General features: G+C 58.4%; 1 protein-coding gene across 2 annotated transcripts; it reads left to right on the top strand.

Annotated features, from left to right (window-relative positions):
- Positions 1-1,988: 1,988 nt before the first annotated feature.
- Slc25a10 (solute carrier family 25 member 10) lies at positions 1,989-8,544 on the top strand. 2 transcript variants are annotated; one of them, XM_077110494.1, is made up of 11 exons: positions 1,989-2,214; positions 4,331-4,450; positions 4,775-4,889; positions 4,976-5,024; positions 5,222-5,263; positions 6,113-6,156; positions 6,281-6,351; positions 6,579-6,671; positions 6,960-7,037; positions 7,420-7,476; positions 8,030-8,544. In XM_077110494.1, exons 1-11 carry the CDS (start codon positions 2,122-2,124, stop codon positions 8,483-8,485), a joined length of 1,218 nt encoding a protein of 405 aa, XP_076966609.1. In that variant the 5' UTR covers positions 1,989-2,121; the 3' UTR covers positions 8,486-8,544. The 2 variants fall into 2 exon arrangements, with proteins under 2 accessions (XP_076966609.1, XP_076966610.1); XM_077110495.1 differs by lacking the exon at positions 8,030-8,544 and adding an exon at positions 7,552-7,736.
- The last annotated feature ends 18,553 nt before the right edge of the window (positions 8,545-27,097 follow it).

The raw sequence follows: 27,097 nt of genomic DNA, 5'->3' as shown, positions 1-27,097 counted from the left end.
ACTTGAAGGTGTGTGCATTTGGAGTGGCTCCCCACAGTCCAGGACTCCCCAGCTCCCTTTCACATACTCCAGACTGTAAGTGGTCCATAAGGAACTGTCTTATATCCGAAAATAGAAGAGTGATATGACTACTTTCTGGTGAAGTGTGTCCCAGGGGTCCCTGGAGGCCTCTTGGCCTTGACCTTTGGACCTAACATCTGGAGGTGGCCCTGGGAATCCTGAGTTCCCTTCTTTTTTGGGGGGAGGTGCATTCGACCTCTGAGCCACATCCCCAACCCTATTGTGTTGTACATAGAGACAGGGTCTCACTGGGTTTCTTAGTGCCTCACATTTGCTAAGGCTGGCTTTGAACTTGGGATCCTCCTGTCTCAGCCTCCTGAGCCACTGGGATTACAGGCACGGGCCACCACAACGTGCTCTGAGCTCCCTTCTTCAGAACCAAACCTTGGTTGATTCACGAAGTCCTGAAAGAGATCAGACATGCATCTTTTTCTTCAGGTTGGCAAAGGTCTAACAGGACAGGGCAAAGTCCGTAAGTGACCAACCCCACCCCACAGCCCCCCCCCCCTTTCAGGGATCTGCTGAGTCACCTGTATGGCTCCAAACTCCATATAGAGCACCTTGAAGTGTGTGCCAAGGGACCTGGCACCCCATGCTGTGGACACGGGGCCTGGTCCAGAGCCTAGCTGGGTAGCCCTGTCCTCAGCCAATGAACAAACATGTTCAGTTGAGAATCCTCGTGGGTTTGCACACCTGGAGTTTGCCAAGTCCACATACCTTAGAGCTTCTAGTCTTGGGTGCATTTGTTTGCCCTGATTCCTCATCTTTAGGTCCCACTTGCCCCAGGCCTTCTGTCACCTTTGCTTAACTCTGTCCTACCTGTGAAATCCATTTCCACATCTCCTTGCAGTTCCCCGCCTTGGCTAGGTGTGGGTCGCAGTTCACACTCTCATCTGGTGTCCCCCTGACAATTCCTGTGACTTCCCTGTCCACCTCTCTGTGTGGGCAGTACTCCCAACACATCTGAAAACACAGAGGCACTTGACTGGGACATGACCACAGGGTCAGAGTCCACCTGGAATTCTACAAGACAGTCTCCTCATCTTCACATGGGCCATGAGCATAGGCATGCTGAGGTTTGCTCTGCATCCACCTGGCTGGAAGGTCACTGGGCCCTCAGACAAGGCTGGTCACCTTATATGGGTGTTTGGCTGGTTCATGAGACCAGGGCTTTCTTTCCAGTGCCTCACCTTTATGTCTGGGCAGGGGTAGGGTGGCACTAGTGGCCAAGCCTTACCCCTAAAGCAACCTTGGGACTTGGGTTTCACCTTGCCCCAGGTGCACCTTGAACCAGGTGTACACCTGTTTCCTCTCACTATTAGGAAGTGGGGTCAGGTGGGAGCCTAGATGTCGATTGGTTTCTCCTGCTGGGGCCAGGAACCCACCTCTCAGCCTCCCCCAGGGTGGCTGCCTGGGGTTGACTGGTCAGAGCAAAGCCTGAACTGGACACTTGCTGGGAGCTCTGGACGTTGAGGGTGGTGCAATTGTCTTAACTAATTGTTTTTGCCCCTGGATTTTACTTCATCTGCAAGCTGGCTCCATGGAAATTTCCTGTCTGCCTCCACAGTGGGCGCATTGGGGGGTGCTGCGGGGGGTCGAGGGCCTCCGCCCTTGTGGCACATGAGCTGATACAGATGGTGCAGGTTGCAAGTTCAGGCTGCGCTGAAGCCAGGGTGCTTCCAGGGGCCAAGCCTCCCAGGGTATGTGGTATGGCAGAGTGATTTTGGAAGCCGCATCTTAAGCTGGGATGTAGGGAGTGGAGGTGGTCATTCGGTCAGCGCCGGGACCGGCTTTGACTTCGGTGGGACTGTCCCAGGGCTGGGCTCCTCGCCGCGGCCACTTTAAGACGCTGGGTCCGCCCCTGGGACGTGGCTCGCAGGCCCTCTCTCGCCGGGGCGGAGTTCCGCAGGTCCCGCCCCCAGGCCGCGCGGGCGCATTGGCTGCGCGGGGCGCGGGCGCTCGGTGGCACTTTGAACCGGGCTCGGGGCGGTTGCGGCCGGGGTCGCGGTAGCGGCCGAGATCTGGCCGGGTCGGGCAGGCCGAACTGCAGCTAATCGGGCCATGGCGGCCGAGGCGCGCGTGTCGCGCTGGTACTTCGGAGGACTGGCCTCCTGCGGGGCCGCCTGCTGCACACATCCGCTGGACCTGCTCAAGGTGAGGCCGGCCGGGCCGCCGCCAGGACGCTCTGGCCGCGCACCCGGTGTTGGTCGTAGCTGTAGGATAGTGGCGCCAGCGCGGCGGTCGCCCTGCGCAGCGCCCAGGGCCTGGGCCTGCCGGCCGGGTGGAAAAGCCCCGGGGACCCTCTGCAGCTGGCCCCCTGGTCTCGAGAGGCGGCCGCGCTCCTCAGCTTGCCAGCCGGCTCTCCTGTCTTGGCAGGGGACTGTCCAGCTTGCGCTTTAATACCTGCGTGAGCGTGATCGGTGGCACACACTTGTGGGTGGTCTCAGAGACTTGGGAGGCTGAGGCTGGAGGATCACAAGTTTGGGGCCAGCCTCGGTGACTTAGCAAGACTCTGTCCCAAAATTTAAAGAGGGATGGGAATGCAGCTCCAAGGCAGAGCACTCCTGGGTTCTGTCCCGAGTACCGGGGGAAAAAAGTCTGGGATGCACAGGTGTTGGGTCCTAGAGACTGTCTGCACCCCACACCTGGCCCAGGGCCCAGCTGCCCCCAGCCTGGTGAGTGACTGTATTGAGCTAGAAGGGAAAGGCGATGAGGGCTGAGGCCTAGGTTAGTGGGGTGACCCAGGCCCATGGCTTGGGCACTTCCTCTGCTAGGTGTAAATAGGCCCCAGGAAGGCTGTCTGGTCAGCGCAGCCCCTGGAGAGATGCCAGGAGACCCTGCGTATGTGCAGCTCCCAGCAGAGTGGGCATCTCAGCACCACAAGTATACATGCTTCACTTTTCCCTTTGAAAAAAGTGCTTATGGAACAAAAGAAGACAGAGCTCCCCTTGTTCCCCAGGGCCAGCCAAGGGGTGGTTCTCTGACCCTACCCCCCCCCAACAGAGAACAAAGGAAGGGCCTGAGGCTGTACCCAGTCTGCCCAGGGGGCTCTGCCCTGTGGTCACGCGGTGGCCGCTGGGCAGGGTACAGAGGGCCTGGCCACCCTCTGCCTCTCCCCTCCTCCCAGAGCTGGTTGGGATTGGCCCTTGTGACCTGGGCTGGTAACCCAGCCTCCGGGTGTTTCCTGTGCCTGGGTGTCCAGGCCCTTGCTGGGCCTGCAGACCTCTACTTTCTAAAGAGAAGGTGGGCTTTTTTAATCAGTAAGAAAGCTGGCCACCCCTTACGGATGGGGCTGACTCATGTGCCCAGAGAGGCCTGCACGGATCCCGCCTGTGGGCCAAGGAGAAGCCCTCGAGCAGCAGGGGGCAGTGGGGCTGGAAGGGGACCTCCCTGGGGCTGATCTCTCTACTCTTCCAGATGGCCACAGTCCCCTCCCCACCAGCCCTCTGGTGTTGACAGACTGTGACCTTGGAATCCTTTGCTGTTGTCCCTTGTCCAGGCCCCCTTGGGCGTCACTGCCCTGCCCCTGACCCCATCTAGGTGCTCTCTTGCTACAGAACACTGCCTGGAGCCAGCAGGGGAGGTGGCCATTGAGGGAAGTGTGAAGGATGGGCAGGGGCAGTGTCCCACCTCTGGGGAGCAGTGGTCAGAGCTTTCCTCTAGGGTTACTCACCAGGACCTCAGGGTGTGGCCATTTGAGAAACTGTTTTGAAGTTTGTTGATCTGTCCCACTCTGCCCACATGCTGGCTTGGTCCTTGTGGTTGCTTGTCACATGAACGGGGACTGCTGTCCATGTGGCCGCTGTTCTGTGGTCCAGTCCCTCTGTCCCGCCTGGGAGGCCAGTGTTGCTGATCTGGGTTCCAGGCCCCCCTCGGTCCCTACCCATGTTTGCTGTCCCCTATCCTTTTGGGGGCTCCCCTGGGTAGGTTTAAGGGGGACCATGCTTGGCAGTGGACAGGCTTCCTTGGGGTCAGTGCCAAGGGTGGGATCTGGGGAGTGAGATCCTGGGCCTGGCTGCTGGCCTGTGGCCCATGGCCCCTAGCTTCTGCATGGGATATAAGCCATCAGAGCAGGTAGGTGTGGCGGGGACACCCTGCACACAGTCCCTGGGGGACTCCACTGTCCCTGCCTTAGAGATGGGGCATGGGTAGTGCTGAGCTGAGAGTCTCTGAGGGGGTCTCACTGTGGTCGTTCCTGGAAGGGTCCTCAGAGCTGGCGTGGGGCTCCAGGCAGCACCCCACAGTCTCGTCCCTGTCCCCCCTGCCCCAGGTGCACCTGCAGACGCAGCAGGAGGTGAAGCTGCGCATGACGGGCATGGCGCTGCAGGTGGTGCGCTCTGACGGTATCCTGGCACTCTACAACGGCCTGAGCGCCTCGCTCTGCAGACAGGTGGGCACCTCCTGGGGGACCTGAGCTTGGACCTGCTGGGTACACCAGGAAGCTCAAGCTGCTTCCAGCCTTTTTCAAGGTGTACGTGGAGCAAGTGACCCCAGGGTGGGTGTGGGGCTGGACCCCTGGCTGCCACTCACAGAGGTGAGCAGGAGCTGAGGTGGGTGGGGGCGGTGCAACTGCAGATTTGTGGATAGGTTCCACGCTCACTAGCCCAGTGGCCTGGGGTCAGCCCCTCCATGTCCCCAGGGACCGCAGGGTGTTGGCCGTGCCTTTGAAGCTGGCTGGGTTGTGCCCTGTCCTGAGCCCGGCCCTCTTCCCCAGATGACCTACTCCCTGACGCGATTCGCCATCTATGAGACAGCACGGGACCACCTGGCCAGGGGCAGCCAGGGGCCTCTCCCCTTCTCCACCAAGGTGCTGCTGGGCGGCTTCAGTGGTGAGCACTGCCGGCTGAGCTGGGGCTGGCTCGGGCAGATGCCTCCAGGCATCACATGTTGTGGCCCCATGGTTCTGTTGCCCCAGGTTTAACCGGAGGCTTTGTGGGGACCCCCGCGGATTTGGTCAATGTCAGGTTTGTGTGTACCCTTTCCTGTCCCCAGACAGCCCAGGGCTTGCCCTGTGGCTTGCTGGGGTCTGCAGTATGCTCACCCTGGAACAGGCAACTCAGACCCTGGCATCTGGGAATAGGGTGGGGGGGCTTGAATGCCCCATGGGCCTGCCCTGGACCTCAGGCCACGTGTCTAGCAGCTACCTGCCCTGCTATTTCAGGATGCAGAACGACATGAAGCTGCCCTCGAATCAGCGGCGCAAGTGAGTAGTGGGTAAGGCTCTGCCAGCAGGGGCCAGGGCTAGTCAGGGGACCCTGGGCAGCCCTGCGCCACCTGGCCAGGACTCCAGCAGGCCACATCACCTATGGGGTCCTGTGGAACAGGTGTTGGGGACTGATTGGGAGCAAACACCATACTTGGCTGTTAGAGGAGTCACTTGGTCCCCCGGATTCTTCCTTATGGGAAGAGTGTTGCTAGGTTGAGAGCTGGCCCCTGCTGCTGACACCTGCCCACACCTGGGGATGGACTTGGAGGCCTGGATCGTGGCTGAGGGACAGCCACACCCGGGCATCCCTGTGGGTGTGTGTGCCGGGCCCAGAGCCTCAGAGACCCTGGAGCAGAGCACATGAGATGAGCCTGAGCCCTCCAAGAGGCTCCCAGGCACACCTCTCTGTCCGCTCTCAGGGTAGCCAGCTGTGGTGACGTGGGTTGGGGAGCAGCCACCCCTCCTGCTGCAGCAGCCCAGTCCTTCCCACCAGCCTGCAGTATCCCTGGCCAGAGCCTGAGCCATCTCGCTCTCTGCTCAGGACTCCCAGGCAGTGTCTGGTTTCTTGCTGGTGTCCCTCTGTCCTTCCAGCCTGGAGGAGGGCAGGTGTTGACCTCTGTGGTGGGAGCCACACCGAGCCTGGGGTTCTCTGGGGAAAACAGGACCTCCCCCAGGACAGACAGGGCAGGGTGGCTTAGCTAGGAGGGGCTGTCCTTGTGAGGCTTCTGCAGGAGCCCCAGGGCATGACCATCATGGTTTCCCAGCAGTTCCCAGGGCCTAGGGAGGACCCCCAGGAGCTAGTGGACAAGGTGAGCCTCAGGTGGTCCATTTCTGTGTCCCTGGCAGCTATGCCCATGCCCTGGATGGCCTGTACCGTGTGGCTCGTGAAGGTGAGAGGAGCCGGCTCCCTGGGGCCCCAGGGAAGGGGCCTGAGGAGGGGAGTGGTGTGCAGGACCTGGGGTGCTGTGGGCATCGGGCTGGGCTGTGTGCTCAGGGCCGGCCTTCCTCCTGCAGAGGGTCTGAGGAAGCTGTTCTCCGGTGCGACAATGGCCTCTAGCCGCGGGGCCCTCGTCACCGTGGGTCAGGTAGGGCTCCTGTGGAGGGTGGGGCTTGTGGGCAGCCTCCCTCACCATTGCCATGCTTGGGGGATCCTAGAGCACCTGCTGTCCTGTGGGCACAGGTGGTCAGGGCTGCAGCCTGGGTCTGGGCCTGGGCCTCCCTGTCCCCAGTGTGGTGGGCAGAGCAGGTGCTTGGTCACTGCCTTCCCCAGCTGAGGCTGTGATTGGCCCTGACCACCCTGCCCCCACTGCAGCTATCCTGCTATGACCAGGCCAAGCAGCTGGTCCTCAGCACCGGATACCTGTCTGACAACACCTTCACCCACTTCATCGCCAGCTTCATTGCGGTCAGTGCCCGGTATAGCAAGGGCGGGGTCCCTGGCCCTGCCTCCAGGGCTGAGGGCACCCTGTGAGGTGAGGTGGGCAGGTGGAGGCACTGGGTCAGCCTGGGCAGGTGGAGGCACTGGGTGCTGCCTCTCTGGGTCACACAAGTGGCTCCAGGGCATTGGAACTTGTTAGGATGAGTCCTGGTGTCCCCTGAGGTCCCTGAGCCTGCAGCCTCCAGACAGCTCCTGGAGTGGGGCCAGGGTGTGAGAGGTGCCTGCAGGCCAGTTGGTGACAAGCCCCCTCTCCAGGGTGGATGTGCCACATTCCTGTGCCAGCCCCTGGACGTGCTGAAAACCCGCCTGATGAACTCCAAGGGGGAGTATCAGGTGAGGCCGCTGGCCAGTGTCCCCTCTGGCGATGGGAGGGACTGAGGCAGGGCTTTCCCCGGCCAGGGTGGGGGAGGATTGTGCCTTCTCTTGGTGCGGGAGGACTTGTTTCAGATCAGTGTCCTTCAGAGGCAGCCTGGGATGAGGCCTGTCCTGCTGGACCTCCTGCCTCAGGCTGCACCCGCTCTTGCCCCGCTGTCCTCTGTTTTCCTGGCCCCCCTTCTCTTTGCCAGCAGCCCCTTCAGGGCACACACAGCAGGGCCTGGTGCCCTGGGCTTCTAGCCCCTGTTAACCGCGGGCTGCTGTCCTCAGGCTGCTCTGGGGCCATATGCCGGCCAGTGCCAGGCTCACCTCTGCTCAATCCTGTCTGCATCTCCTGCAGGGTGTTTTCCACTGTGCTGTGGAGACCGCGAAGCTTGGACCACTGGCCTTTTACAAGGTGCGTTGGGATGGCAGGCCGCGGGGCCTCCTGGCCTCACGGGCCTCCTGGCCTCACGCCTCCGTCTCGGCCCAGGGCCTCTTTCCCGCAGGTGTCCGGCTCATCCCCCACACTGTGCTCACCTTCGTGTTTCTGGAGCAGCTGCGGAAACACTTCGGTGTCAAAGTGCTGACCTGATGACCCCCAGGCTGCTGGGCAGCGGGGCTGGCCCCAGCAGCAGCCCTTGGGAAGAGGCAGGCTCAGCCTCCTGTCCTTCCCAGCCTGGGCCACGCTGTGCCACCCCCACACTGGGGCTGCCTGGGCCAGGGCTCCCTCCAGGGGCTTGGTCCCCTCTGACCCCACCAGCTCAGCCCCTTGCCACCCGCAGTGGGTGTTTGGCCTGCCCCTCCCCACAGGGGGCCGATTCTGGGCTGGGAGGGGTCCTGTCCCTGTTCCTGCTCACTAGGTGGCAGCCCGGGCCTGAAGAGCAGCTTCCAGTCGCCTCTGCCCAGGCCTTGGGTGACAGGTGGGGCAGGGCTTGCCAGCTGTGACATGGGCACTTTTGTGTCTCCAGGGGGCTGTAGTTCTGGTGTCCTCAGAGGTAGTGCCCCTCCAAGACCTGCTACAGGGAAAGGGGCCCAGATGCCAGATCACCGGCCAGTTCCAGGACGCCAGCCCTGGTGCCCCAGGCCCTTCCCACACCCAGCTCCAGCTGCTTTACTGGTCAGTTTTGCCAAGACCTCTCAGCACCAACAGGCCGCTGCTACCTTCAGGGGTTGGCCCAAGCCCACCTGTGCCTTCCCCTCCTGGCAGCCTGGAGACAGGCCCACACTGGCAGAGAGGGGGCAGCTGGGACATCCTTGTGCTGCAGAGTGTCCTCCAGGACTTTCTTCCCTGTATGGCAGGTGATCACTCGCCAGAGCCCCCCAGTAGCCAAAAACCATCACTAAAGCTGCCTGTTTCCCCCAAGTGGGGTTGGGCGCTGGTCTGCCTCCTTGGTCCCTTGGCACTGGGCCCGGGATGGGACTAGTGGATCTAGGGGTGCCGGGGCGTAGCTCTGCAGGGGCCTAATAAATGACAGAGACCTGCTCCACGCCTCTTCCCTACACACACTACTGGCAGGGGTGGTGGGTCCCCTCTGCACCATGCCGGGAGGATGTGCTGGTTCGTGGGGCAGGCACCTGGCCCTGCCTGAATACACAAGGACAGAGAAACTGGGGTCGGGCAGCCTCCCCAGCACAAGCAGGAGGGAGAAGCGGGGAGTGAGCCCCGGCATGCAGGTGGCTGGGTGGGACCCTGGAACGCTGGGCTGGTCCCAGCCAGGGCTGGCGGTCCTGACGCCGTCCTCGAGCACTGCCCTCCTGCATTTCCTAATGCTGGTCGGGGTCCTACCTGTGGGCAACAGAAGCAGGGTGTGCCCTGGGCCTAGGGCCTGGTGGGTCCTGGTTGGCAGGAAGCTGCTGCACTCCCTGGGAAGAGCCAAGGTGAGGCCTGGCCCCACATTCCAGAACCTGCCCGCACTATCTCAGGGAGCCCTGGAATAAGAGTCCCTCCTCACGTCAGGTTGTCAGGGCCAACCGGGAAGCTGGCACGTCCCCCAGCCTCTTCAGCATGGAAGCTAGCCCTGCCTGGACAGAGCCTCCCTGGAGGGAGGGAAGTGCCTGGTCTGGTTTGGTGGGGTGGCCTGGCAGCCATCCCTGCAGGGCAGGGTGCAGAGGTGGGGCGGGAGGGGCCCCAACCACAGGGCAGGGCTGTGGGCCAAGTTCCCAGCAGGAAGGGGGTGGGGGCAAGTCGGAGGGCAGTGCCACCTGTGGGAGTCAACCCAGGCAGCAGAAGTGGTGGGCTGGCCAGCACCCAGTCCTGTTTCCTGCCCCGCCTGCCGGCCCTGGGCCCCAAGGCCAGACCCAGGTGACTTCCTGCCTGGGCTGCGCACTTACTTTATGGTTTACCAGTCACAGAGCCATCGTTTACTAAGACAGCCATCAGCTGGGTGCCAAGGCGCTCCACTGGGAGAACAGCTGAGCCAGGGCTCCAGGACAGCAGGTGCCCCACATGCACAGGGACAGTGGACCTTGCCTTCTTGGCCACACACAGGAGGTCCCTGGAAATGGCCCAGATCCACCTGTGGAGCGGAGGCCAACTGGTGGGAGCTGTGACGCACCAGGAGACTGTGGAGGCTGTGCATTCAGGGCTCGCCCAGCAAGGGGGCAGCCAGAGAAGGGAGGCTCAGGTGAACCCTGTCACCAGGGAGGCTGGGCCTCCTGTGGGATGCCTCAGGAGCACGCTTGGCTTACTCTGGTTGGTCTGGAGTCAGGAGCCAGGAGGTTAGGGAAGGCCTAGGGAGAGCCCAGTGTGGAGCACTTGCCTGGCGTGCAGGAGGCCCTGGGTCCATGACCAGGAATATTAAGGAGCTGTCAGTTATTAACCGAGTCTGGTCGCTTTGGGCCAGCTACTGCAGGGCAGTTGGCCTCCTGGCTGGGTTGTGGCTGATGGTGGGTCAGAGTTCTCTTCATACATGCATATATCTATGTGGCCCTGGGGGTGACCCCAGGGCCTTGCACACTCTGAGCACATGCTTCACCACTGAAGTACACCTGAGTCTCTCCTTGGATTCTGTGTGGCCGCTTGCATTGGTCTGTTGGCTCAGATTCTCAGGACCACATATTTGGTAAAGGGTTCTTAGCTTTGACAGCAAAACACAAGCAACAAAAGAGAAAACAGGCAGTGTGCACTTTTTCAAAATAAAATCAGCCTTGGGTCTCTGCCTCTTGTTGGGCTTGGGCAGCACCCAGCTGGGTTGGGGTGTCCTGGGCTTGCATCTCTGTGGTGCCTAGAGACAAGTGGCTGTTACTGACGACAACTCTGGGTCTGTATTTCCTGCGTGACTTTTTATAATAAGACACCAGCTACTTAAGAAATAGACACTTTAATTCATCAATTCACCTATTGAACAAATCGGAAGAATATTCCAAGAGGTGAAACCTCTTTAAAAAACAGGTCATGGGCTGGGGATGTGGCTCAAGCGGTAGTGCGCTCGCCTGGCATGCATGCGGCCCGGGTTCGATCCTCAGCACCACATACAAACAAAGTTGTAATATCCACCAATAACTAAAAAATAAATATTAAAAAACTGTCTCTCTGTCTCTCTCTTGGAAAAAAAAAAAAAACAGGTCAAGGTCTGGGGATGTGGCTCAAGCGGTAGCATGCTCCCCTGGCATGGGTGCAGCCCGGGGTTTGATCCTCAGCACCACATACAAACAAAGATGTTGTGTCCGCCGAAAACTAAAATGTAAATAAAATATTAAAAAAAAAAAAAAAACAGGTCAAATTCTTGAATTCATAGTGGCTACATGTGGTTGTAAATCAACCAATGGCATGAAAAAAAGGGTTCAAAGAATACACATATGTGCATGGTCACCCATGTGTGACCAAATGTCTCTTTCTTATACTTTATGACTTTTTATTTTGCTATACCTTTTAAAGAATATGCCCCTTTGGACTGGGGCTATAGCTCAGTTGGTGGAGTGCTTACCCTGCATGCACAGGCCCTGGGTTCAATCCCCAGCACCAAAAAAAAAAAAGAACATGCCCCTTCATCAGATCAAGAAATTGCCCTTCTATGTGGTGGCACACACCAGTGACTTGGGAGGCTAAGGCAGGAGGATCGCAAGTTCAAAGCTACCTCAGCAACTCAGTGAGGTACTAAGCAAATTATAGCAAGACCATGTCTTTAAATAAAATTAAATTTTTAAAAATGGCTGGGGATGTGGCTCAGTGATCAAGTGACCCCAGATTCAGTCCCTGGTACCAAAAAGAAGAAGAAGAAGAAGAACCTAAAGGAAAGTTCTCTGGCTTGAATGCCAGTGCTGTGCGGCAGGCGGAGGGCTGGAGGCCCCAGTGCCCTGGGCTTTATGTGGGGCTGTCGAAGGGAGCACCAGGAACCTGGACTGGGCGGCCTTCGCTGCCCGAGGGAGTGCGTGTCGGGGGCACTGAGTGAAGGGTAGGGGTAGGGGTAGGGGTTCCAGACGGAGGGCTGAAAACATCAGGCATCAGAACAGCCGTGGCCCCTGCAAAGCTGCTTTCTAACGCGGGGACAGGGAGACAGCAAAGGAAAGCAGCCACCAGCTGGCCTCTCCTGACACCTCCACCCCTGCCCCTTGAGGGTGGCCTGTGTGGGTCTGGCTGCTGTTCCTCCAGCGCTGGTTCCGGGAAGGTCAGGTCAGTAGCTCAGGTCCTGATGGGAGCCTGGCCTGAGTGACTCCATTTGGACCTTAAGCTTGGCCTATGCAGAAGCCTAGTCCCCCTCCCCCCGCTTCCTTCCTTCTCTCTCCTCCTCCTCCTCCTCCTCCTCCTCCTCTCCTCAGCCTGAAGCTGCAGAGGGGCCCAGCCCAGAGTTCAGCTCCTGGACAGGGTAGAGCTGAGAGCTAGGGGGCCCCACCCATGTGACTGGGTCAGGAGCAAGTTCAGAAAGACCACTTGAACTTTATCACGACATGCAATGAGCTGCACATGATTATGTTTTATTGGTCATAGGCATGCTCTACAAACATCACCCCGTCCAGAGTGGGCACCCCTGGCCTCCAAAAGCCTCCTCCCTCCCGGCAGCAGCCACTGAGGTACATGCGGGGAAGGGCTCTACCATGGAGCTACACTCCCCGCCTTTTGTCTTTTACTTTGAGACGGGGTCTCAGGAAGTCGCCCTAGCTGGCCTTGAACTTGCGGTCCTCCCGTGTCACTGGGATTATGACATGGATAGCCATGCTTGGCCAAAAGAGAACATTCTAGACAATATTAAAGACGGAGCCATAAGAGAACACTGCAACAACTTCATGCCAAGAGTGCGAGTGGTACAATGAAGGGGGCGTTCCTGACCCAAGTCCAGGCTGAGCATGGACGCAGCAGCTGGGTGTGCGCAGACCCTGCCCCACAACCTCTGCTGCGGGTGGCCCAGAGCAGCTGGACTGGATCCATCACTGACAGCTCCCCCATTCTAGTCCCCTCTTCAGAACCAACCACAGGAAGACAAATACCCGCCCTGACCAAACCCACAGAGCTCCGGAGCCACTCCTGCTGGGACCTTGCCACGGGGCTCCCCTGAACCTTTCCTTTTCCCCTAAAGCCTCCCCGTGGCCTGCCTCCCCGTGGCCTGCCTCGGGCTGGGCTCCTCAGAGCACGCTTCTCTGGTTCTCATTTGCACGGTCTTCACTTATGGGATAGTCAGCTTGTGTGATGAGCAATTCACAGGACCGCAAGATCTCAGAGGTTCAGTCTGTGGTCAGTGGACACTATTGCTCTGGGCCTGAGATAAGGCAAAACGTCGTGGCAGAAGACTGGTGAAGGAAAGCTTCTCAGCTCATGGCAGTCAGGAGCAGAGAGCGAATGAGGGACAAGACATAATCCCCAAGGGCACACTCCCAGTGACCCACTTCTTCCAGCCACATCACCGCTGCCTACAGTCACCACTCGGTGATCCATTCACATTCTTGATCCTTTAAATGGATTAATCCACTGATGAGGTCAGAGCTCTCACAGCCTGATCATTCCCCTCTGAACATTCCTGCGTTGGAGATCATGTTCCCAACACAGCTTTTACAGAGACATTTCATATGGAAACCAAAACAATGTACACCCACAAAGTCACCAACCCCCCCCCCCAGCTCCAGATCTAGCTGGTTTTGTCACTGGACAGGGATCCCAGGAGATCCCTCCAAGGTCGGTGGGTTCTCAACCCAGCCCGAGTGGATATGCTCCTAAAAAGGACGACAAGCTGCATCAGAAGAAAAGTGCAAGCAAAGATCCACCAACAGGCAGCAGAGGTACACACACCCAAGACAGGGTGCATCGCCCCAGCCCCTCAGAAGTGGGGTGACCCCCCAGGCTGAGCTCCGGACTGTGCCTAGGGAAAGTGACTATGAACCCTCAGGCACACTCTCATGAGTACCAAGTCCTGTGTCACTTGATATTGGGGTTCAGAATTCAGCTTCTCCCTGGCTAACCAGCCTGGCCAGCATCAGCCTGTGGTGTGGGTCTTTGAATCTGGTGGCCTTAAAGGGACCAGGCTGTTGTTCCCGTTGGTCTCGTACAGGAACACATGGAGGTTTTTGATGGTGGTGGTGGTTTTTAGTTTCAGTACTAGGAATTGAACATAGCGTCACTTTGCCCCTGAGCTACATTCCCAGAACTTTTTACTTTTTATTGTGAGACAGGGCCTCCCTACATTGCCTAGGCTGGCTCTGAATCTGTAATCATCTTGCCCACCTCCCAAGTTCCTGGGAGCCACCCTGCATGGCTGGAGGTTTGTTCATCCAACTGGAGGACAGGCGTGGCCCGTCAGGCTCCTAGATCCAGGCTCCATGTGAAGGTTCTCCCTCTCTGAGATCCTACCACTCCCAGTTTAATGGGGGAATTTTGATTAAACTGGGTCTGCGGGGTGTGACTCGATGGTAGAGCACTTTCCTGGCATGTGTGAGGCTTTGGTTTTGGTTCTGAGCGTGACAAAAGAAAAAAAAAAAGGAGGAGAAAGAATGATTATTATTTGACTAAATGTTCATGGAGCAGAACAATCCGTGCTGTGGTGGTGTCGGGAGTGTCCCCAAAGGTTCCCCGTGCAGCAGTGCCCCCAGCTGGGCTCTGGTGAGGGGAGTAACCAAGATGGAGACCAGCAGAGGCAGCTTATCAGCTGACAGTACAGGCCCGCTCTGTAGGAGACAGAGGCCCAGGAACAGGCTCAAGTCCTGGGACTCTTATGGGGGAGGCTCAGAAATCAGAGCCGGTGGGTCCTAATGCCAGAGGTTAAAGGTGGGGTTGGTGCAAGGGAGTGGTAGGCCTTTCTCAGAAATGCCCTTGGGCGGGAAAGCTGAACTTTTCCCTTAAAATGGCAGCTGTCCGGCTGCGGATGTGGCTCAAGCGGTAGCGCCAGGCGAGCGGCCCGGGTTCGATCCTCAGAAACACATACAAACAAAGATGTTGTGTCCGCCGAAAACTAAAAAATAAATATTAGAATTAAAAAAAGAAGGCAGCTGTCACTTAAGATGGCCACCCCGATGCCGAGCAAGGACCTTACACTGGTCATCAGTGGGTCCACACTTTCACAGCTGAATGGACTGTGGGCAGGTGGTGGGGCTGTGGGAGGTCAGCTGAAGGGAAGGGGTCACTGGGGCGTGCTCTTGGAGGGCTTTTCTTGTCCTGCCCGCTCCCCACTGCCATGGGCTAAGCACCTCAGCCCTGCCCTGCCACCAGGAGGCTCTGCCTAAAGCCCTGGAGCCGCCCAACCGTGGGCTGAGACTGAGCCGAAACACATCTTTCCCCCTTTGATTTTTCCCAGGTATTCGTGACAGTTATGAAAAGCTGCTGGGCCTGGAGGTACAAGCTGGTAATCCCAGCGGCTCAGGAGGCTGAGACCGGAGGACTGTGAGTTCAAAGCCAGCCTCGACAATGTAGCAAGGCCCTAAGCAACTCAGTGAGACTCTGTTTCTAAATAAAATATAAAAAATGCTGGGGATGTGGTTCAGTAGTTAGACCCTGGGTTCAATTGTCGGTATCATAAATAAATAAACTAAGTTACCTGTCCCTAGTTCTGTACCTAAGAAAAATGCAAACATGTCCATGTGAAAGCTGGATACATTTTTTTTTTGGGGGGGGTGCTGGGAATTAAACTCCAGAGGTATGTTCTACCATCAAACTACATCCCCAGATCAATTCAGATTTTATTTTTAAAACTTTTTTTTAGTAGTAGATGGACACAATCCTCTTTATTTATTTCTGTGTGGTGCTAAGGATTGAACCCAGGGCCTCACGCATGCTAGGCAAGCGCTCTACCACTGAGCCCCAGCCCCAGCCCTCATTTTATTTTTATTTTTAAATTCTGAGATGGGGTCTTGCTAAGTTGCCCAGGCTGGCCTTGAACCTGTGGTCCTTCTCCTTCAGCCACCCACATACACTCATGTATTTAGCAGCCCTATCTTTGGTCACCAAAATGTGGAAGCAACGCAAGTGTCTGTGGAGAGAGGTGTGGAGAGGACCGGGAGTTCAAAGCCAGCTTCAGCAATTTAGCAAGACCCTAAGCACTCCAAATACTCGCACACTTAGTCCTGATGCACCATGGGGATCTGAAAGATCACTGTAGTCTAGGCAGCAGTGGCCCTGGGAGTGGCCCTAGGGGTAGGCCGCCGCACCCAGAGGGGTTGAGCTGCACTCACCTGTTCCCTGGTGATCCTACCCCTTGCCTCATTTGAATGGCTTCTTCCCAATAAAAGGGTTCAGCTCTCTCTCTCTCTCTCTCTCTCTCTCTAGGGACCCCTATTTCATGCAGCCCAGCTCCCCTGGAGCGACCTGAGTGTTAAGTCCTGGAATGAAACACAGGAATGGGATCTGTGGCACAGCCTACCATGAACCACACCAGCCTTGCACAGACGCTGACACAGGCCACACTGCAGAAGCACTCATGCCCAGGCCAGTGCACGAAGCCAGACTCCCTCCTCCCCAAAGTCTACAGAGCACACTCATGGGAAGGAGGGCTGGCTGCCGTGGCTGGCTCCCTGAACTGTCTCCAGAAAGCTGTTGGAGAACAACCCCCCCAGCCAGGCCCGGTGCACACACCTGTGATCCCAGCTACCCTGGAGGCCGCAGCAGGAGGATCTCAAGTTGGAGATCAGCCTTGAATTTAGCAACTTAGCAAGATCCTGTCTCAGAACGGAATAAAATAAAATAAGGGTGAGTCATCTGCTCAGTGTAAAGCACACGTCTAGCATTTGTGAGGCCCTGGGTTCACAAGCGCGCGCACACACACACACACACACATACACACACACACAAAGACATCCTGGGGAAGGCAATGAGGAACAGGAATAGGGTGTGTGTGTGACCCCAGCTGGGGGCCACCGCCATCGCTGGTGATCTGGTCAGTTCTGCCCCACTCCCAGCCCACCACACTTGTCCTGGGCCATGCACGCCGGCCCCACCCTGTCTTCGGGGGCTAGCCCTGCTCAGGGTGGCAGGGAGAATCCCCAAGGCGTGGACATAGAAATACAACCTCTACCGCCACCCGACTTGCGACTGCCCGGGTGCTCCCCACACCCTGACCGGAGCAGCTGGTCTGCCTCAAGGGGACACACTGGGAGTTCAGGAAGGCTCCCGAGAAGGGGGACATCGGACGGGCAGGGAAGGACCAGCGACTCCAGGGACCCTCCAGGGACCGGCCCGGCTTGCAAGTGAGCCACGGCTGGAAATAGCGTCTTGTCCTCTCGCAGCGTCCCCCTCCACAGAGTGGCTGCACGGAGTCCAGAGTCTCCGCCTCGCTGGGTTTCAGGACACCGCGCAGGGGAGCAGGGGCGGGGACCCACCGCGAGGACACGCGCCGGGCTCCTGGCGCAGCGCCCAGCGCCCCCACCGTGGCCCGGCCACGCCCTCGTCCCCGCTGCCCGGCCACGCCCGTGCCACGCCCACAGTCAGTCCGGCCACGCCCACTCGCCTCCTGGAAAGGAGCTGAGTGACCCCCCAGCGGCGCAGCTCCCGCCGCTGTCCCCAGCCCTCGCCTCGCCTTTCCCTCGTCCCAGGCCCCGCGCCCCCAGGCGGCCCCCACACCATGGCATTTCCTCACTCGCTGACCTCTCCACTGTAAAGCCCCCTCTCGGCTGTCTCCGCACCAGAGTCCCGCGCGAGGAGCACGTCCAGCTCCAGCTCCAGGCCCGGTCTTCCCGGGGCCTCGCCTGCCCGGCCCCGCAGAGCTCAGACAGTCCCTGCAGGACTGATGAAGGAGCCAGCCAGGCCGTCTGCTGGGTGGCCGCGGCGGGGAGGGCAGCCGCCGCTCCCCGGATGGCCTCCGGGTGGCAGCCACGTGGCGCCAACGGACCAGGAAGGCTTGGCCAGGGACCGGGTGAGGAGCCGGACAGAGAAGGGCCCCGCCCAGCGGATGGAGGTGCTGGGCTGGGGCGGGGGTTCCTGATGCCAGGCTAGCCCTGGGCCAGGACGTGGCTGTCCAGGCCAAGGGTCCGATTCAGAGCCTGGCACAGGGACAACCTGTTATAGCTGGTCAGTGAGGAGCCAGTCAAGGAAGATTGGCTGAAAAGTTTTCCAGGTTTGGTTGGGGACATTAATGGCCTGGAAAATGTGACTGCCACACTCTGGGATGTGGCTCCAGTCCTAGCCGCCACCTGACAGGAGGGACCCACGGAGCTCCAGAGAGGGCCAGCCAGTCCAGGGGCACTAGAACTCAGGCTTCAAGCAGGCTTCCTGCAGACCCACGGCGTTCTGGACTCACCAGCCCCAGGGTCAGGGTGAGATCTGCTTCCACAAGCCAGGTGGCCCCATCACGGTCACGGTCACCAGCATCTCCAGCATCTAGCATCAGCCGACTTGGTGATGGACACCATTGTCATGTCACACGACTACACCGATCAGTGTCACTCATGATGAATCTGGGGACTGAATACAGACACAGACACAGAAAGCACCTTTTCTTTGAGTTCAGGGATCGCTCCTCAGCTGCAGCTCCCACCGCGGGGCAAGGCAGGAAGAGAGTAGGGGCATGTGCTGAACCCTTTTACTGGGGACAAGCCACTCAAATGAGGCAAGCGGTCAGGTTTACAAAGGAACAGGTGAGTGTGACTCAACCCCCGTGGGTGACACCTATGTGGAGCCAACCTCATTATCTGAGTGGGTAACGCCCACGTGACGGCGACCTGGCACTGCCTGCCAGACTGAAGGTAAGAATGGGTCAGAACCTGGTGCATCAGGATCTAAAGGCGTCTGCATCCAGGGCAGCTCCCGATGCACCATCGTGCCGCTGGGCCGGCAGGAAACAGGAAGGCAGAACTCTAAGGGGTTCCGGATGCCAGGCCAGACCTGGGCGAGGATGTAGGCCAGCCCTGGGCGAGGACGTGGGCCAGCCAGGGGGGCTCCATCTGTAGGGAAGGAAGGAAGGGGCAGGCCTGCGAGGCCCATCTGTCCAGCTAGGATTGTCCTGTATGGGAGATCTGAGGGAGCAGTGGGCAGCAGAGGGTTTCATAGCAGACCCCGGCAGATCACCTCACCTTCAGACACTCAGGTCTGCTTTGTGTCCCAGGTGGACTAACCCCACATGCCTGATGTCAGGGACCTTCCACCCCCCCCACCCTACCCCCGTCAGCATTTGATCCTGAGAGTCCCCAGTGATAGGAATCCAAGGACCTGCCACCATGACCACCCAGGGTCAATGCAGGGCCACACTGGTGGCAGGGATTCAGCAGGTGGCCCTGCTGTCTCAGAACAGGTCCTCAGAGCCCTTGGGTCCTGGAGCCCTGGCCGCTGTGGGCTCTATGGGATACCATTTCCTGGAGGATCCACCTGGTCCCTGGCCAGAGTCAGGCCAGACTTGGGGCCCCATTTCTCCTCCTGGAGGGCTCAGGGCTTCCTCAGTGCAGGCCCACACTCTGGGCCTGACTTGTGGTTCCAAGAAATGTTACTATCAGGGTGTCCAGTTGGGGTCCAGGTCCTGCCCAAACAAAGAAATGAGCAAATTGAGCAAGACACACCCAAGTGTCAGGCGAAGTTCCAATTTGTTGAGGTGAAGATGGAGATTGCACTCTGCAGGGTGGAGACGAGTGGGCCCAGCAGGAGAGGCAGGCTCAAGGCCCCGGTGACTAGAGACCAGTGTCCCCTGAGCTGAGCCGTGGGGCCTTCTCTTTCTACACGGACCTGACGGAAGACCTCATCCATTTGTCCCCGTTGGTTACCTTATGATACCTGATTAGAATATGGTCCAGTTTTCCCCCACTGGTTACTTTAGAAAACCTAATTAGAACACTGCCCACTCTATCCCACGGGTCATTTTAAAACACTGAACCTGTGGCAGGAGTTGTCCAGGAGACAAGTCCTCGGGTGGGAGTTGTCATGGTAATGGGACTGTCTTCCAGGACCGACTCCTCTTCCTGTTGTATCTTCCAGGGGCTCCCTTCTGATGCCCTGCTTCTGCCATCTAGGTGCCCTGAACTCCCACCCAATAGGAAGAGGGCACTGGCCAGCCCCTGCTGCAACCCCTGCCCCTTCCTCGGGGAGAGCTCTGTCCCTGCTGAGTCACCCACTCCAGCCCAGTGTCTTCCCGACCTTTCCCCAAGCTGGGAGTGGAGCCACGGCCTGGGAACCTCGGGACAGAACTCCCTGCTCCACCCCCACTCCCCAGGCCAGTGGCTCCAGTGGTGGATGTTCCCACGCACAGCCCCAGCACCCCACTTCCCCTTCCTCCTGCCTAACAGACCCTGGAATTCCCCAGCCCACGACCAGACCAGCACGGGATGCAAGGCCTCCGCTAATGCAGTCCTGGGCGACTCCCGGCCTTGGTTTCGTGTCTGGGGTAGGGGACATTCTCCCTCTTGAGGGTGCGAATGGCAGGCAGGTGCTGAAGGCCAGACTGGCAGCAGCTGAGGATGAGGCCAACAGAGGTGGACAGAAGACAGAGGACCCCCGACGAGAAGCCAGAGCCCTGAGCAGCCTGTCCTGGGGTCATCTAGAGCCGCGATCCATTTGCTCTTCAAGGCAATCTCCCTTGAGTTTCCGATGACTCACCATCAAAACCACTTTAAATGATAGGGCACATGTTCAGATATAGGATTGCCCGTGACAGCAGGAACACTAAGGAGCCACTAGGGCTCGGAGGGGTGATGCACACCTGTCATCCCAGCTACTCTGGAGGCTGAAGCAGGACGATGACAAGTTTAAGATCAATCAGACCTTAGTAAGACCTGAGCAGCTGCCACCGTCCTGGCCCACTCCCGCTCCCCTCCCCAGTGGCGGGCAACTTCTGCCTTCTGCTTCCTGCCCCTGGGGACCTGCACTCCAGGGGCCTCCCCGGGACTCTGACATTGTGGGCCTCTGCTTGGCCTCCCCTGGCCTGGCCTCTGGCAGCGTGTGTGAGTCTCCTTCCTTCTCAGGGTGGCCCTGTGGGCAGACACTGTCTCCAGCAGCAGCCAGAGAGGACCCGAGGTCCATGCTGGTCAGGGGACAGGCCTGGAAATGGCCTCCACAGTCAGACCTGGAGAGGTCCACAGCCCAGGCCAGAACGGGCCCCAGACTCCTGACTCACAGAAACTGCCAGATGATGGACATTTGCTGTTGAGGGAAAGGCTTGGGGGTAACTTGTTACACAGCAGGAACAGGGAATCTAGTCCTGAGGACGCCGAGACCTGGTCCTGCCCTTGGGGGCCAACTCCAAGCCACGCTGCCTCTCCCCTACGGAGTGGTCACTCCACTGTGCTACCTGGTCGGGAGGACACTGAGCTCCTCGTGAGACTGACAGCCCCTCCCTAGGGTTCCCATTGCTTGGTGACAGGAGTGTTCCTGGAGTGTTCCCAGGAGGTTCCCAGCTGCGACTCTCTGATCTTGTAAATCAGAAGGCCCTTCCTCGGCCAAGGCCGCCTGTGAACCGCAGGCCAGTCACCTCGAGCTGCGGGCAGCCACCCCGCCTCGCATTAGCACTGCTTCCAGACGTCCCTGTCGGGATTGGAAAGCACTGGGTCGGAGCCTCCTCTGCCCCCAGCAGCCCCCACCCGCCCTACCTAGAGGTCTTGTAGCGCCCACCTGCTTGGCCATTCTGGGGAATGCGGCCTGTCCTGGACTGGACTGGCCTTCCCACCTGGGCCAGGTGCTGGTGGTGGAGCCTGGTCCTACTGCCCCACGCACAGTCCCCACCCTAGCTGCTGGCCCAGAAGCTCCGCGAGGCCGGGCAGACCTGGGCAAGACCCGGGACAGGAAAAGCCTTGATCCAGTCATGGAGGCCACTGGACCTTCCGAAGCTGCCCTGCCCGGACCCCACCGGCCCAGGCTCTGGACTTTCTCTCACTGGGAGATGGGCTGATGCAGGCATCTTGGCTGTGTTGGGCCCAGCTGGCCGGCAGCGGGTGCGGCCAGGCGTGGCGTCCGCCTCTGCCCCTAGAAGCCAAGCTTCTGCTTCACTTTATGTTAGTTTTGAGGTGATGCATGCCCCGCTCCCGCTCCCAGAGGCTGTCTTGACCCCTGCAGGGGCCATGCTAGCTGCCCGCGGCCTGCACTGTGGGGCCTGGGCCTGGACCTCAGATCAGGGTGCCGCAGGCAGCTGCTCCCCAGGCCCCTCCTGGGCTCAAGGCCGTCTCCTCCCCACGTCTGCACAGGGCTGTCCCTTTGTACCTGTCTGTCCTGGTGACCCCCTTCCCCTCCAGCAGACAGGAGTAGGACGGCCCTTTATCTCTGCACCCTGGAGGCCCTGGGTCAGGACTTCCTACGACTCAGACCAAGGAGGGCCTCTGGGACCTCGTGCTGGGGGACCTGAAGCCTCCCAAGCCGCAGGCAGTGGATGCCCAGCCTCACCACTGCCCGCCCGCCTCTCCCAAGTGCTGCCGAGTGGCCAGTGTGTCTCCATCCACCTGCGTCCCAGGCCAGTTACCCGAGGGAGCCCCACAGCCCTGTGGTGTCACCACCCACCACCAGCAAGCCCCCAGGGAGACACAGGGGCACAGGCTTGATGCTGTGGTGGGACCAACCGCATGGCCAGGCCCAGCCCCAGGGGCTTCTGAGCTCCTCAGACAGACCCCTCCCCATCTTTTCCAGCCTCCCTCCACACTCAAGCCCCACACTGAAGGGAGGGCACTGGTCACTCCCTCCTGGCCTGGCGCTACCCAGCCTGGCTCATTTTCTGGGGCCCACGTCTCCTGGGCCAGCTCTGAAGACCAGATGGGGGTGCCCATGGCTTGTCTGCCCTCTGGACCCAGCCCCTGTGCCCAGCAGAGCCGCCGCCCCCCCACGGCCTGCTCTGTGGCTGGCCACAGTCTGGCCCACCCAGGGTTGGAGCCTGGGCCCTCCCTCTGCCTCCACATCCTTCCGAGGGGCCTGGTTTAATCAAGCCATGCTGGTGCCACCCAATGTGACCTCACAGTCTAATGGGGGCTCTGGGCAAGGGGTGGTCTGTCGGGAGCTGCCACACAGGAACCAAGTGCCCCTTGGCCCCGAGTGATGGGAATGTGGATGTGGCGAGCCAGCCGTGGGCTGAGTGCGTGGACTCTGGGCACTGGGCGCACAGGGTGGGCTGAACTCATGTGGCCCCTCTGTTTGGGCAGGCCTCGCTCTGCCATGACCCCCACACAGCTCCTGAGATGGGCATGGCCCTCCTAGATGTCAGTCAACCTGCTGACAGCAGACGTCAGGAAGCTAGACTCACCCCCACAACCTGACCCCCTGCCTCATTGAATGGCCTCTCCCCAATAAAAGGGTTCAGCACTTCTCCTCTCTCTGTCTTTCCAGGGACCTGAGGGTCAGAGGAGCCATCACAGGACCCAAAGAAAAAGGTCTCTCTGTCTCTGTGTGGTTATGTGGTGCAGCCAGTTCAGCTGGAGTGACCCCGAGTGTTTGGTGGAGGAGCGCAACAGTGGACTCTGTTTATCTTGGAGCTACAGATGGAGGCTCCGGGGAGTTCGGGTCGGGCAGTGATCCCTGGCCTTAGGGGAAGCAGCTATGGTGACCAGAAGGACAGGGGTGAATGGAAGAAGCCAGAATAAGGGTCTAAGCATAGTGATCACTGGGGCTGGGAGGGGAACACCCACACCTTGCTGCCAGATTTGAGTCAAAACTCATGTGCTTTGCAGATTCCTGAGCTGGGGCCCACTCAGGCCCCAGGCTCATCAGGCAGCTACTTCCTACCCACAATCTCCTTGTCTTTCAGGCTGAGAACTTTACTCAGCCCCTCCAGCCCCTCCACCTGAGCCCTAGGACTCTGGCACACAGCAGAACCTCAGGCCCAGGGGCTCCTGGTGGCTGGCCCCAGCTCCCTGGTGCCTGTGGGCTCAGAAACTCGCACAACTACCTTCCCTGCCCAGACAAGCCCTGCCTCCAGGCAGGGAAGAGCAGGGCCCGGGGGGAAGCTAGACAGTGCTGTGGCCAGGCCAGCGGCTGTCAGCCTAAGAGCCTGGGGAGGAACGTGTCCCCCAAGGAGTCTCTGATCCCTGCCCCTGGCCAGCAGAGCTGGCTGCCACTGGAAGCCATAGGCTGGAGGCCAGTGTCCCCCACTGCTGGGCAGAGGGACCTCCAGTCCCTCCTCCCATCTACGGGGTGGAGCCCAGTTCTGGTGAAGGAACCCACAAACCTGCTAGTGGCCCTAAAAGTGGGCAGAGTGACAAGGAGCAGTATCTCAACACCTAAACAGCACTTTATCTGTTACAGAGATCCTAGAGGGACCTGCGCCCAGCGGCGTCCCCAGCGAGCCCACCAGCCTTGAAGGAGGTGACGTCAGAGAATGAAGAGGCGGAAAGCCTTCCAGCTCATTATGTGGGCTGGCATCACCCTGATGCCAAGACCGTCTCCTCATTACAAGAAAACAAAGTCACACGCTGCTAATTGTCCTTAATGAACACAGACACAAAAAACCTTTAATAGAATGCAGCAGATCCTACTCATTATTGCCAAGTGAGATCATCCCAGCCCGGCCAGGCAGGACGACATTTCAGAATCAGTGCAATTCGCCATAGTAATGAACTAAATTAGAAAAATTATAAGATCATCTTATAAAAAAGAAAGAGTAGGCAGGATGGCACACGTCTGGATCCCGACTGCTTGGGAGGCTAGGGCCGGAGACCTCGGATTAGAGGCCAGTCTGGGCAACTTCATGAGGCCCTGTCCAAACAGAGTTCAGGAATAGGGGTCTGGTCCCTGCCATCTCAACGAGTCGACTCGGAGGCTGAGGCCGGAGGATCACTGTCTCAAGGCCAGTCTCATCGGTTTAGCAAGGCCCTAAGCCACTTGGAGAGACCCTGTCTCCAGACAAAGAAGCAGCTGGGCTGTGGCTCAGTGGTCAGCACCCCTGGGTTCCATCTCCAGGACCAAAGGAAAGAGGGAAAAACAAAAGAGGGAGGGGCTGGGGATGTGGCTCAAGCGGTAGCGCGCTGGCCTGGCATGCGTGAGGCCCGGGTTCGATTCTCAGCACCACATACCAACAAAGATGTTGTGTCCGCCAAGTACTAAAAAATAAATATTAAAAAATTCTCTCTCTCCCTCTCTCTCTCTAGCCCCCAGAGCCCCCCCTCGGACCACACTCATTCTTCATGGTGAAAAGCTGGTGCTCTGCCCGCCCCGGAATCTGCCCCTGCCACCCGTGAGGTCACGGCTCGTACAGGAGTGACCCAGACAAACAGAAGGAAGACCCGCCATCGTCCTCAGAAAACCCGAGGGTCTAGGAACAGGAAACCGCAGCTGACATTGGAGGGTGGAGAAGTGCTGCCGAGCGGACAACCAGTTATGACCAGTCAGTCCTGTGTGTGTGTGTGTGTCGTGTGTGTGTGTGTGTGTGTTGTGTGTGTGTGTGTGTGTCGTGTGTGTGTGCGTGTGTCGTGTGTGTGTGTGTGTGTCGTGTGTGTGTGCGTGTGTGTGTGTGTCGTGTGCATGTGCGTGCCTGCGTGCGTGTGTGTGTGCCTGCGTGCGTGTGTGTGTCATGTGTGTGTGTCGTGTGTGTGTGTGTGTGTCATGTGTGTCGTGTGCATGTGCGTCCCTGCGTGCGTATGTGTGTGTGCGTGTGTGTGTGTGTGTGTGTGTGTGAGGGAGAGAGAGAGAGAGAGAGAGAGAGAGAGAGAGAGAGAGAGAGAGCTGGGGCCTCCCATGAGCCTGCGCAGCGCTCCTCTCTGAGCCTCGGCCGGCTGTGGGTTTATTATTGACTATTTATTTATTTTTGGTGCTGGGGACTGAGCTCAGGGGCACTTAACCACTGAGCCACACCCCAGCCCTTTTATTTATTTTTTTTTTTTGAGACAGGGTCTCATCGGTTTCTTGGGCCTCACTAAGTTGCGAGTTGCTGAGGCTGGCCTTGAACTTGCGACCCTCCTGTCTCAGCCTCAAGAGCCAGCAGGATAAAGGTGTGCCCCACCGTGGGTAGATTTATTTATTTTTTTAGGCAGGACCTTGCTAAGGTGTCCAGACTGGACTCTGATTTGTGATCTCTTGCCTCAGCCTCCTGAGTGGCTGGGACTACAGGGCGCCACTAAGCCTGGCTTTAACTGTATTTCTGTACATGAGCACCAAGCAACTGGGAATTTCATTTTATTTTTATTATTATTTTTCTGTGGTGCTGGGGACTGAACCCAGGGCCTTGTGCAAGGCCAGCGCCCTACCCACTGAGCCGTGTCCCTGCCCCACAACTGGGAATTTTAAAGAGACCGTGAAGGCCCATGGTGTGGCACCACGTAGGTTTGGCCCAGTGCTCTGAATGTCGAAGTGAGGGACTGCAACGAGGTTCCCATCAACAGCAGGAGTGAGACAACAAATGCCAGGTCATCTGATCAGTGACATGCATAAGGGCCACTGTCCCACTGACCTAACCTACCATCAAGCAAAACCACAGTAAGGGAATAGGCTGGGTGGAATCAGTGGAGGCAAATAAAAGAAAAAAAATGTCATTTATGATACACAAAAAATCATGGAACAGGGAGAAATCTAACCAAAAAACTACAACGTTCATAAACTGACCACTGTAAGACACTACTGAATGATTTTCTAAAGATCCAAATAAATGAAAGGTAGACCATATTCCTGGGTAAGAAGGGTCAATGTGCTGGGCACAGTGGCTCCACCTAGGGTCCCAGCGACTGGGAGGCTGAGGAAGGAGGATCATAAATTCTAAGCCAGACTCAGCAATTTAGTGAGACCCGGTTTCAAAATGAAAATGAAAAAGGCTGGGGATGAAGCTCAGTGGAAAAGCCTACCTGGTTTAAATTCCCAGTACCATAGGGGGAAAAAGAATACCTCATACATAGGTGGGTGTATGTATGTGATCCCAGTGACTCGGAGGCTGAGGTGGGAGGATCACAAATTTGAGGCCAGTTTCAGCAACTTAGTGAAACCCTCTGCCACTTAGTGAGACCGTGTCTCAAAAGACTGGGGCTATAGCTCAGGACAAAGCGCTCTGGCTTCAATGCCCAATACCCGCCCCCCCCAAAACAAAACAAAACAAAACAAAACAAAAAAAACCCACCATGTGATAGTATTTGTGGATCCACATGTTACCTTAGGGGTACAGAGACACTGGCAGAGAAGCAACAGATCCAGGGTGGTGGGACGTCCAGAGGGGAGAGTGGGAGACCAATTAAAATGTACAGTAGCCCCCACCCCTTCCCAGGTTTCCCTACACACAGAACCCTGGGCCGGTGGAGCCCCAGATGGGAGCCTGGGCAGAGGCTGGCTGGACTTTGAGACCCGCAGCAGGCAGTTGTGGGGTGTTTACCTGCTGGCACGGGGCTCTTGCAGTGCAGAGAGTCCAGGCAGCCACTTCGTCCTCCCTGACCCTCCCCCAGGGCATCCTCTGGCCCTTTGCAGAACTCCAGCCCTCAGGGGCTCAGCTTCCCACATTCCCTCTCTTTTATTTCACAGCTCCTCCTCCTCCTCCTCCTCCTCCTCCTCCTCCTCCTCCTCCTCCTCCTCCTCCTCCTTTTTCTTGGTACCAGGGGTTGAACCCAGGGGCACTTAACCTCCAAGCTACACTCCAGCCCTTTATATTTTGAGACAGGTTCTTCTAAGTTGTGAGGCTGACCTAGAACTTGTGAGCCTCCTGCCTCAGCCTCCCGTGTTGCTGGGATTACAGGTGTGCATCACTGTGCCGGCTCACTTCGCACTTTGACAGATTACTTTTTGGGGTACCAGTGATTGAATTCAGAGGCAC

This window comes from Callospermophilus lateralis, chromosome 11, assembly GCF_048772815.1.
Source record: "Callospermophilus lateralis isolate mCalLat2 chromosome 11, mCalLat2.hap1, whole genome shotgun sequence".
NCBI lineage: Eukaryota > Metazoa > Chordata > Mammalia > Rodentia > Sciuridae > Callospermophilus > Callospermophilus lateralis.
Note: the sequence above shows the minus strand (reverse complement) of the source record. Positions and strands in the feature narration are given on the sequence as shown.